General features: G+C 38.4%; 1 protein-coding gene across 1 annotated transcript in view; it reads right to left on the reverse strand.

Moving 5' to 3' along the window:
• Positions 1–7,225, reverse strand: part of LOC120312891 (zinc metalloproteinase-disintegrin-like NaMP) — a 44,722-nt gene extending 37,497 nt beyond the window's left edge. The window contains exons 1-2 of the mRNA XM_039354197.1: positions 7,049–7,225; positions 1,351–1,463 (exon numbers count right to left, since the gene is read on the reverse strand). Coding sequence (XP_039210131.1) covers positions 1,351–1,463; positions 7,049–7,100 — 165 coding nt within the window. The 5' untranslated portion in view covers positions 7,101–7,225. The remainder of the gene's footprint in view (positions 1–1,350; positions 1,464–7,048) is intronic.
• Positions 7,226–12,693: the final 5,468 nt, after the last annotated feature.

The following is a 12,693-nucleotide window of genomic DNA, read 5'->3' on the forward strand; positions in this document are numbered from 1 at the left end:
ATTCTTAACAACTCAACACCTCAACAATTTTCAAATGGAAAGTTCCAGCCAATTCATTTACTAGATTTGGATTATTTCATTTGGTACTTGAAAGCCACTATAAGATCTTCTTAAACTTTTTCCAGAAGTTCAAGACTTCCTTGTCCAATTCAACATCTTGGTGAATAAGGTTGGGTTGGGACAGAGTGACTATGCAAAAGTCATTCCATAAACTTTTCCATGGCTGAGGATTGACGTGAATCTGGTCCTCAGTCTTAAACTTGACCTCTGCTCACTATATCATTTTCACCTACAAATGCAACTTTTATATTTCAAAGTGATGCATTCTGGGAAGCCAGAAAGGATGGCATTTTGCAAAGCACTAAGTGCTATTGTCTAAGTGCTATTGTTATTGCTATTGCTATTTTCATATTTCTTGGTTCACCGTTGTTACAGCTACCCATCAGCTTTTATGAAAGATGATCCAAGACCATAAAAAGGAAGAAGAGATCCCTCAAAGGATTAACAGTACATGTATTAGCTATAATAACCTATTAATATTGTGAATTTTGAATGTTGTAAGTTGCCTGGAGTCTCCCCAATTGTGTTGAATTAGGCGGCCATATGAATTTGTTTAATAATAAATAAATAATAATCGAAGCAGTTGTGTAGATTGCAATGCAAAAATCCAGATAAGCATTAGATGGCAGCAAAAGGATACAAAAAGCTCTCTTGGCTGACAACAAGTAGTTATCCAGACTTAATGATCCTGCAGAATAGGATATTTCACTCTCATGAAATATTAGGGCTGTGTAAGTTTCATTCAAACCACATCAAGTACAAATCTTGATATAAGTGTGCAAGGACTTTTCTCAGATTTCTGCAACTTTTGACAGATTTTTAAACAAAATGAAAGAGACCTTTGGACGTTTAAAGTCTTATGAGATTTATGGTGTGTGTGTGTCTAAAAAAGAGGAAATTATTCTTTACACTTACAACTGCCTATAAAAATCCATCTATGCAAATATTATTCAAAGGTCTCTAAGGAGAGGACTAGGATCCTAGACAATAGCAGATCCAATCTAAAAATGGAACAGGTGATAGTTCCAAATTATAACCATCCTCCCATCATCATTTTTCATATTCTATGAACTCTAACAAATATGTGACTTTATAACCACCCCCTTTATAAAGCAGAGCAGCCTAAACTTTACAAATAAACAATAAAAACAGTTGAGACTTTGCCTCAAGAATCTAACTGCAAAATTTTGAAAGTAATATAGTTTTAACTCTGGTCCACATGAATCTTGAGCAAACTCAGGGTCAGTTTCATCAGTAAATAAGTTGATGAAGAGCAAAACTTTTTCTTACCTTTTGGTCAGGCTTCTGAGTTTCACCTGCGTCTCTTTTGTGCAATGCATGCACTTTTTGTGGATAGACTACTACATAATCCTTAAGCTTCCAGGACTCCTTTGTAGAGCTCCCTTCACAAAGAAAAAAAAAATTCACTTTAGTGTGTTATTCTACCTTTTTGACATCTACAGCACTGAATCTGTTATTCAGTTACCGATGAAGAATGAAAGTAGTGGAAAACCACTTCCATCCTGCAGCCAAGCAACTACATGACTATTGCCATATAATTACCAGAAGCTGATTCAACTCAGGATTGTTTGTCCTACAGTAGATGTTGCAACTGGGAGACTAGCAAAGTAATTGATTTATTTACTCTTTAATCTAATCTTTCTATCATGTTGTAAACATCTAATTAACCCGTACACATTATAAAAAAGGACAACAATAATTGTAATTGTAACTGCAAGTGAAAGCCAGGCAATAAAGTAAAATATGAATAGCCACTCTGTGGAGGGGCAACTTAATATCCAAACACCTACAGCAATGATGGCAAACCTTTTAGAGACCGAGTGCCCAAACCGCAACCCAAAACCCACTTATTTATTGCAAAGTGCCAGGGCCGCATCCGCATTGTGGTTCCCTCAGGGAGGGCGGGGTGTGTGGCCCACCGGGTGGGCATGGCCAGGGTGGTCACAGCAGACTGAGTGGATGTGGCCACCTTGATACTCTAACATCTCTACTCGAGCTTGATGCTTTGTGCTGGGCGGGGCTGCTGCTCTGGGCGGCAGCAGCCTAATGGACCTGCGCAAGCTACTAGTGGCCACGATGCGCATGCCCACAGAGAGGGCTCTGAGTGCTGCCTCTGGCACACATGCCATAGGTTCGCCACCACTGAGGTAGAGAGTGACTGAACTCTAAGCATTTGGCCTTGGAAATGTATCTTCTAAGACTGATGGACATCTTCCAAAGGTAGTCCCAGCCAAAAGTTTACATCTTCCTCATACTTTTATGTACCTGCCCGTTTGTACTTGATGCTCCCAGAAACATGGAAGAGGTACAGTTGCTTGCCCTACTGGCAAAAAAGGTTACTATTCTCTCCTACTTAGAGCACAGAAAAAGCAGCAATGCCACATCCCTTTCTTCTTTACCATATTGTTCTCCATCAATTATTGTTCTAATTTTGGAAGTTTGCCTCCTGGTAAGAACAAACCCCATTTTTCCTTGCTTTTTTTTTTAAATCAGGGCTACCCCAGTGAGCTTCTGACTCTTAATGGGGTTTGGGCAACCATCTGAATCAGTTGAGTATCATTATTTGTAATGATAAGTAGGAATGGCTTAGGAGACAGCAGGAAGAGACACAGACTGGTCAATAGGCATGCGAAAGGTATCTTAGCCCACAGAAGGAAGGAGAACGTGGGAAGCATTTCAGAAAGAATCATCCCTGGTTTTCTGGAGAGTAAAAGCAGAGAGAGAAGAAATCATTTCAGTCTGGCAAGATGCTGTTAATGTAACTTTATAGAGAATTAATATTCATGGCTGTGCTAGTTGCAGGGACTACCTCAGAGGGCTAATATTATTTTCATTGCTATGTGTTTTGAATAAATGCATTCTCTCACTATGCTTTTGGACAGCGAATAAATACTGTACTACTAAAGAAATAAATACATAACCAGCTTTCTTTCATTCCATTCATCATTGTCCCTGTTGTAAGTAAAATGTAGATGTTCCCAAGGCCTGAGGCTACTGTACGAACTGCTCTTCAACCAGAAACTAGAAAACTCCCTGCCTTCAGCTTTAAAAGTAAATAGTCTGACTCTCAAAGATGTGGGTGAGGGTTGGGCTGTGAATGAGTGTAAGCGTATTTATCAAGAACATATAAAGTCAAGGATGAATCGGTCAGAGAGGGAATTATGAATCACCTATACCTGAAACAGAAACAGAAGGAATGTCCTCCTTCTGTCTCACCAGGCCACAGAAAAAGAGGATGGTTGGTGCATTTGTGCTTTGGAGTCTTTTGGTCTGGTTCAACATTTCTACAATCCTCTTTCCTGGCCTAGACTCTGAGATGAGCTGACAAATCCATTCTGAAAGTCCCTTTTGTAATGTTCATCAGAAGATGAATGGGATGCCAACAAAGATTTAAATATTTCTCTACAATTAGGGATATTTCCCTAATCCTAAAGGAAATGAGTATCTGAGCAGAGAAACAAAATGCTCCAGCTCCTGGTTTATGATTCAGAATAATTCTATACATACATATATGTATGCTCAGGACTTTGCCTTCTTGGATTCTAACATGGCCTTCCCAAACTCTTGACTAACCTTTATCTACTGTATTATACTGGTTATCTGCAATAACTCAGGGTGTCATGTCATAACCTGTTGTGGATAATTTGCCAAAAAAAAACCATTTTGTGGACAGGGACAGGTTCTGTTGGAGGCTTTTCTCCCACAAACACTATTTTATTTTATTTATTTATAAAACAAAAATTATAAATCCCAATGGACAACATGAAAGAACTAAAATGTGACAGGGACAATAGGCATATTAGTTGCACTTAGGCATGCCCCCTTAGGAACCTCTTTAATATGGAATGAAGTCCACAGAAGTTAATTTGGAATTAAAACTGTGACAGTAATTGAAACAACTGAATCAGGTAAGATATTCCAGACTTTGACAATTCTGTTACAAAAATTGTTTTGTTTTTACAGTCAGGCTTAAGGTAGTTTACAGTAAGTTCAAAGCAGTTGTTTGCATACACGTTACAATTTGTTGGAGGCTGTATAAATGTACCAATATTGGACAGGGACAAAGCTAAAAGCAAGAAGGGCCATTAGTCATTCTCCTTCTCTAATGTTCTCCTTCCGTCTTGTCTTCCTCCTCACATAGCAGGCTGCAGAAAAAGAGGATGGTTGGTTTTTGTCAGAGATCTGATCCCTCCCAAAAGGCCCCTGAAATTAATACACATATGCCTGAAGAACTATGTTAATCTGGAATCATCCCTTCAATAAGGACTGTTTCACAAGGGCTGTTCTTTTCACACAGGTCATGAAGGAACATGCCTTACAGGTAAAAGGTCCTTCAGCTGCTTACTTCTTTGAAAACCACTTGTATATTTATAACACCTAAACCCTAATACCAGCCTGAAGCTATAAAACATTAGTAGTGGTGAGTAATTCAGAGAGTTTAAAAAAAAACTGTGCAGACAACCTACACTTGAGCTTGAATAATAGCAAAGTAATTAGGGAGTAAATACAGTAGGTCTATATTACAGGTCATTACATAGGAATGCTTGACAGCAAAGGAGCAGGATATACTATATCCATAGTATGGATCTTACATAGCAAGCTATGAATGGTGGAAATAACTCAAAAGATGCCAAAGGTATTGTCTCTGGTATGACCCTTTCAGAAGAACACAAACAAGTAGAACAGATTCAAAACATGGTGAAGAAGAGGGTCAAGGTATATAACAATCCCTATAACAGAGGTGTGCATTCCCCTCTCCCCACCAAGGGCCATATTTGATCTTTAGGTACCATACCTGGTGTGTACTCCAAAAAGTGGATATGAGCAATCCAAAAACTGGATTGCATTTAAATTAAACTTTAAATTTAAGGTTAAAGATTAGAACTTCTATTGGCGTATATTTTAAGGTTTGGCACACTAATCTCTTCTATTCTTCCTGCTGGCAAGCAAACATTCAGCTACCTCATTAGAGGGAGTGGTAGAAACAAAATTCTTAATTCTGGGATGCTTTGAAAGCATGAAGTCATGTTTAATTTTTCATAAGAAAATGGATGGATGTGAGGAACCTGTGAGCTAACTTCAAGTGGGGTTCACACAAAGAATGATTTGGCCTGAAATAACACAGTGTCTCCTTCCCTGTGTGGAATTGTTGATTTGTCTGGTTAGGAACTTGCTTTTTAAATAGACACTTTGCTATTTTGCTCAGAAACTTCTAATTAGAAGAACCTCTAAGGGACCAATGGCTGTTTATCTGACTATATAGAGTAAGATTTCCCAACCTTGGCAATTTCCAGATGCGTGAACTTCAACTCTCAAAATTCCACAGCTAGCTTAGCCATCCCAAGCTCCGGTTAACCACACATGCTTTAATGCAAATAGCAGGATTGAAGAAAGAAGTGGGAGAGAGTTAAAGGCATTCTCCTTCCATGCCACAGTGCTGATTCTGGTTGATCAGGTCCAAGTGTGCATATTATACAGTGAATTCTGATCCAGTTCCCCATTCCCTTCAGATATCTTAAAGCAACCAGTCTCTGCCTCTACTTACAAGAAAGACACTATGTTTTCTTCTTCCTGACTAACATTATCTTGCATAGGAAAGGCGCACAAATGGAAGAAGCATAGGGTGGACTTGAGGTACTGTTTCTGAAGCTTAGATAGTCTTCAAGGACTATATATGCCCCATGAAGTATGTTTTGCAGTAGTCCAATCAGGAAATGACATAAGACATGAGTAAATGCAAGTAGGGCCTTCCAGCTAAGGAATGGACCCAACTAGTACAAAAATGCAATTGTGCAAAGGTCCCCCTGGCCACATCTGCCACCTGCTCTTCAAGTAGGAGCTATAAATCCAGAAGAATCCCCAGATTGCTCATCAATTCTGAATGGAGTGTGCTATTCCATGCAGAACCAAAGATGGAAAGACTCCATGTTCCTAAGGTGGTGCCTCCCACTTCTAACCCCCTCAGCAGCCTTTGATACCATGGTTGATAGCATCAAAGGCTGCTGAGAGATCAAGGAAATCAGGATGAATGCACTACCCACATCCTAGGCTTACCACAGATCAAAAACAAGTGTGACCAAAATAGATCTTCGTACTGTACCTCACTCTGAATCCTGCCTTGAAAGTGGTTCATGCCACAACCTTAAACCAGCATGGTACACTGAGCCCTATTTAAATTTACCAACTAGAGATACTGTCTACTAAACCCCAAAACTATATAACAAAAGGTTATAATAGAGTATATCCCATTAGTGGATACCCCTGCCAGGACTTCCACCAAATTAGTTAAGCATGTTTCATGAATACAGCTTTCCATACCATACTAAATAAATTTTCTCGGAAGTCTCATATGAAAGGGAAAGTATTTAAGCTCATAGTTAACATGGATTTTAAAGAAAATTCACCTGTGCTAACTGGAAAATAAAATCTGCATTTCTGTGCTGCCAACTGGCAGAAATCAGAAAATCTTGTATGGAGAAAAGTAAGTATCTCACATTAGTTTGAGTACAAGTTTGAAGATTCTCTGAAGATAACAATAACATTAGCTGTTGTTTGGCTGAACATTAGGCAAGCTTAATTACAGGATGTCAATTGGAAGAAAATTAAAACTGAAAAACATTTATTTTTCCTTTAACATTTTGCTTCCTGAAATTTTCTTCCCACAAACTCTCTGTCCTCTTCAGTCTTCTAATCTGTTTTTACTCATATTGTTGGAAAACTTTCCCTTTAACTTGAACGTGCTTTCTTTCTTAGGATCTTAGGACTTTTTCTTTCTTAGGATCCGTTTCCTGTTTGACAACATTTAAGCAAATACAAAAAAGCCTGTATGTAATGTTAGCACAAACGAGATCTTTGAGAACATTCTTTGGGGAAAGTGCTTGTTAATCATCAAAAGAAAAACCATAGAAACCTGTCAGGTCTTTTAGCCGTAAGAATCTGAAAAAATGAAACTGATGAAAAATCTTACCTTGATATGGAAAGATTGCTAAACATAGAGTAACCAACAGAGCTTGGATCATTTTGGATCCTGGATTTGGCTGGAGGACAAGGAATCTCTTTCCACTTTCAGGCAAGTAGTTGCCAACCTGAGCTGCTCTCCTGTTGACTGTGAGAAGTAAGTAATGAGTGCTTCAGCTTTATTCATGCCCTTACATGAGGAAGTGTTTGCTAAAGGTGTTGCACAACTTCAGACTTGCAACAGTACTACTAGAGGGCAGGTTTCCAGCTGGCTTAGCGCATGTCACTCCAACAGTGATAGCTGGAAGGATCCTTTCAGGGCATCCCTAAAAGCCAGAACCCCGAAGGAAGGGATTAAGTGGTCACAGCAGAGCTCTCCCTGACTGGGATACTAATACAACTAAATTTGGGTGCTTGTGTGCAAGGGGTTTTAAATGCCAAGGAGAAGACAGCAGTAAGTTGGTGTTTGTAGTATTTTGTGAGTAAGAGGCACTTTTTTTGAACAATCTAGCATCCTTTCAATGTTGCTAGGATATAGCGATACCGGTAGTTGCTAACCAGGAAGCATAGTGAGCTGACATGTAGCCTCTGAAAAATGACGTTATTGTGGGAAAGACTGAATCCATGTCAGCGTATCTGCCAAAGGGACCCCTGACTTCACTACTTTATGCCATAATAGAGCTTTCGGTTTGTAGAGAACCCAAGACCTTTTGTTATTCTCCATTTTCTGGAGAGAGAGGAAAAAAAAAAAGGCTAAAACATATAAGGAACGGTTGCGAGAATTGGGTATGTCTAGTTTAACGAAGAGAAGGACAAGGGGGGACATGATAGCAGTATTCCAATATCTCAGGGGCTGCCATAAAGAAGAGGGAATTAAGCTATTTTCCAAAGCACCTGAAGGCAGGACAAGAAGCAACGGGTGGAAACTAATCAAGGAGAGAAGCAACCTAGAACTAAGGAGAAACTTCCTGACAGTGAGAACAATTAATCAGTGGAACAGCTTGCCTCCAGAAGCAGTAAATGCTCCAACACTGGAAGTTTTTAAGAAGAGACTGGACAGCCATTTGTCCGAAATGGTGTAGGGTTTCCTGCCCGAGCAGGGGGTTGGACTAGATGACCTCCAAGGTCCCTTCCAACTTTACTACTATTATTATTATTATTATATGTTGGTTGTCCAAATGTCAGCTGCAGTAATATGCACTCAAAGGGTTTTTGAAGGGGAACTATGAGATGAATCACAGAGCCGAGTGAATCATTTTCAATTGCCTTAAGAGGACCCATTTTTCCCTTATAATCTTTGCTTTTGTCTCTATCTGGGATCGGCCTCTACAAGGCCAAAATAAAGAGGAATGTAGAAAAAGGGGACAGAACCCACCCTCCTGTTAAAGGCAAAATAGGACTCTTTGGTGAATGAAAAGGGGAAAAAAAAGATCTACTTTTGATTAGTCTGTTTGGCAATTTCGGGAGGGGGGGGGAGAGAAGCCACAGTAGAAATAGCAGTAGAAAACAATCTTCTCTTCATTTAGAAACAAGAAGGTATGTGAGCCCGTAAAACTCTCTTGGTAGCCTGCTTGTTTTCTTTGGGAACTTCTGGCCTTACCATCATTAACAATCCTTTCTTGCAAAGGGCACCAAACTAATTAAAAATTGCAAGCCTGTCTAGGAGAAGAGCTGTAAAAGTAGCCTCAAGCCACATCTTAATGCCGATTTTAACCTTTCTCTTAGAGGGGAGAATAAATGATAAACCAGTGTTACAATATATGCATGCCTCTGCAAGTATACACCTGCCTTTAATGCTTTTCTTATCTCAGTTTGATGCTGGCCTTGATCTCTAGAATCTTTAAATTATTTCCTCATAATAGCAAAAAGAGAAGGAAAAACTTTTCCATCCATTGCCTTCTTAGAAAGGCTTATTCAATGAGCTTTCTTGAAACGAGAACATGGTTCTGTTTTAAAGTGATCAAAGAATGAAGAGATTAAAAAATACAATATTCCAGGATTGAGGTCCTTCCTCATAGCTACTACTCAACTGAACAACCTCACTCTCCTCCATTAATTTGTCTCTCTGTAGCAATATATTTTACTTCTGAAGAAAAGGTGATCACACATACAGTACGTTGGTAGACAAGGAAACTTCTAGATCATCACATACTTCTCCCCTGTGATAATTGTTCTTCATTTCCAGGTGATTCAGATTAATTCTGTCTAAATTATTATTGCCTGATCTTAGTTTTCCTTTCTCTGAATGTGGCTACGTTTTGCTTTATTGCTTGTAAAATATGTTGTATTTTAACAGCACCATTTATTAATTATAATATTCAGTTTTATTCCATTTTTATTTGCTACAGCTAGAATATTTGTCTTTTTTTAATGATTTGGTCAATGACTGTATGACAGTTTATTGACTGAGAATAACTGCTTCCTAAGCCCACTCTCTGTAAATTATTTTTAGTTGTTCAGCACAACACATGAAAAATAATCTTTTGACACTTATACCTAATACATACTTTCAACTCCCTCCCTTATCTAAATTTGTTTCCAATTCTTTCTTTAGCTCAATCCAAGTTATTATTTTTCTCCATCTCTTCTTCCAGATTCAGGGGAATGCAAGGCATTAGGATTCCCCATCTGTTCACTTCTTCCATATGCTGCCTTATTTGGTAAAATCATCGTTATCTATTTTTTTCTCTCCTGCAGACCCTTTTATGGGGGGTTATGATTCTATTTTTATTCATCAGAACTGTTTTACTGTCCTTGTTTTATTTCCCTATATTTTCAGTTCTTAATTAACAAACTGTCCAAAGAACTCCAGTACTGGATAGTTTATATATATATATATATATATATATATATATATATATATATATATATATATATATATATATATATATATATATACATACATACATACACAGAAAGTTTATATATATATATATATATATATATATGTAGGTCTTTGGTTGTTCGGGTTTTCTCCCACGTAAAATTGGAAGTGTCTTGGCGACGTTTCGACGAAGTCCCATTCGTCATCTTCAGGCTGGTGCTTTCAGCTTCGTGCCTCAAAGCTGAAAGTTTTTCAGACAGACAGGTCTGATTGATTGCACCTTGGCATTTTTGACTGCTATACTGCAGTTCTACTTTTTTATAATCACTTTTGCCTTGCAGCCCCCCCAACTAGGGGCGTTAAGCAGGCTCAAGTCGCTACTGCGATACATATATATATTTAAGAGAAAAGTCACAAAATATAAATGCTAGTTTTCATAGAGGAAATGAAAAAATAATGTATACATATGCAAACAAACATATATTGTCCCATGGTATAAGAGTTAAAAGGTACAAAATTAAACTATTAATATCTATCTAAACATTTCTTTCGGTAAAGAAAAAAAGCAATAGCAATAGCACTTAGATTTATATACCACTTCACAGTGCTTTACAGCCTTGTCTAAGCAATTTACAGAGTCAGCATATTGCCCCCAACAGTTTGGGTCATTTTATCAGCCTTGGAAGAATGGAAGGCCGAGTCAACCATGAGCTGGTCAGGACTGAACTGCTGGCAGTCGGCTGAGTTAGCCTGCAATACTGAATTCTAACCACTGCGCCACCACAGCTCAAACAACTGGGTTTGATCACCAATTTCTTAGGATAGATGAACATTTGAGCATTTATTGGCTTCTGTGAACTGAATTGCCCTCATCTTGACTGGCTGAGCTGATTCGCCAAGACATGATGAATCAGTTTCACAATCCCATAATTTTGATGTCACTGTGGCTTATAAAAGAAAATTGTGCCTACGTCTATTAGTTATTCATAATCATTTTTCATTCATGGCATTTGAGGTATAGCAGGGCACTCCGTCTTCCTTTCCCTAGTGGATATATTGACAAAAATATGCCAAAAGACAAGGAGATGAGCTGTAATTTAATGGCAATGTGCATTCCAACCCGATACAATTCTCTTGCTAAGAGATCATAATATTCAACCATATTTATCCATAATTTAATTCCTAAGACCAGATTTTTTTATGACAGGTTTATGGAACAGTCTGTGGAATGAGGTCTTGTAAACGCAACTTGGTAGCACAGGCTAGGAAACCAATGCCATATAAGTCAGGACTATTTTTATTGTCACATCTGCAGTAACATAATCTACAAGTCTGAATGTGGTTCCCCCCTCCCTTACTTTATCTTTGTCTGAACTAAGGGAGGAGCATGTCTAAGACATTTCTCAAGTTATTTTCTTGGCCAAGGTTCAAGTGCCTCTTATCTGACCATTAGCTTGGCAGTGGGACATTTCTCCTGTCCTTCATTCCTGATGCACTCTTCTGTGTTGCCCAAGATTCTCAAAATACTAATGCTTTCACACTGATATTCCATCAATTTCCTGAGATGTTCATAGTTTATGTCAGTGCAAAAAAGAATTACCCAGCAGCGTCATATAATATTCTCCAAATGATGCAATTTCCAATAGCGGTCAGACCCGATTCCTCGGCTATTGAGTGTAACAAGTTGAGGAGTTTGTGTGTAAATAGACAAAACTGGTATCTTTATTGCTCAGATTGCTCATCTCCTTAAATACTCATGGTCATTCTCTAGTTTTTGGATTAAGCAATGTGGTATACATGTGCAGCAGGTGTCCATAAATCCCTTGACCTTTACCATCTTATATGGACACTTTTAATTAAAAACAAATGGAAATGGAAAAAACCCTGCAATCTTTATTTACAGCAAGAGGGCTATGTATACTTCGAACATTATTCTGGAACTTGCAGGGTGCAATATGTCTTCGGTATTCATTAAAGCAGCCCAACATTATTTGAGCTTTCACTTGAACATGGGAAAAAAGTGTCACTGCTTTAAGAGTCAGAGAGCTAGTTTGCTGAATTGGTTTAAGGTGCCAGCCTAGAAACTGGGGGACTGAGTTCTAGTCTCATCTTATGCACAACGCATATATTATTAATTGTGGGCTGCAGAAGGAAACATTGATTGTTAGCTTACAAGATGTGTTATCATGAAATACATAAGACAGATGCAAATTTACAGATGTAAATTACATATTAAAAGTGCTTTATCAGTAATAGAAGGCTTCAATGACCACAATGGAGTCTTAATCCATTAAGTGATAAGGTACTGGTAACCTGTTTTACCTGTAACTTGCATCTGCATAACCACCCACCCCCAATTTAAATGCCGCATCAGTCTAGCTACTCTGTGCATTTGATGAAGTTCATGATAGGTTACTTTAATGAAATGTATTAGCTGGAAGAGGTATGACCAGATTCCCTTTTAGGGTCTGCTTTCACTAATCTTTACACTTTCACTGGAATGACCCAACAATTGGAAGGAGGCAAATGCCAAAAATGAAGTTGAATTCCTTCCTTGTATGATGTGGAATACACTTGCACTCACTTATCTTCAGCCTGTATTTTTTTTTCATTCTCTTTTGAATTTTCTCTCTGCCTTTCAGTGATCAACGTGCAAACCGGGCCAGTGGAAATAAACTAGAGGACCAGTGGATCTGGTTTGCTCTTGGTTAGAGACAGCTCAAGTCCTTGATGATTGCAGTGAGGTAGATCTCAGTATAGTACAGAAGATTCACTATGCTTTGGGGTACGTTACTGGAGACGTAATTTCCAAATTCCAAGAAGAAGAAGTT

Source organism: Crotalus tigris, unplaced genomic scaffold (assembly GCF_016545835.1).
Source record: "Crotalus tigris isolate CLP2741 ecotype Arizona unplaced genomic scaffold, ASM1654583v1 scf7180000018549.3470463, whole genome shotgun sequence".
In the NCBI taxonomy this organism is placed as follows: domain Eukaryota; kingdom Metazoa; phylum Chordata; class Lepidosauria; order Squamata; family Viperidae; genus Crotalus; species Crotalus tigris.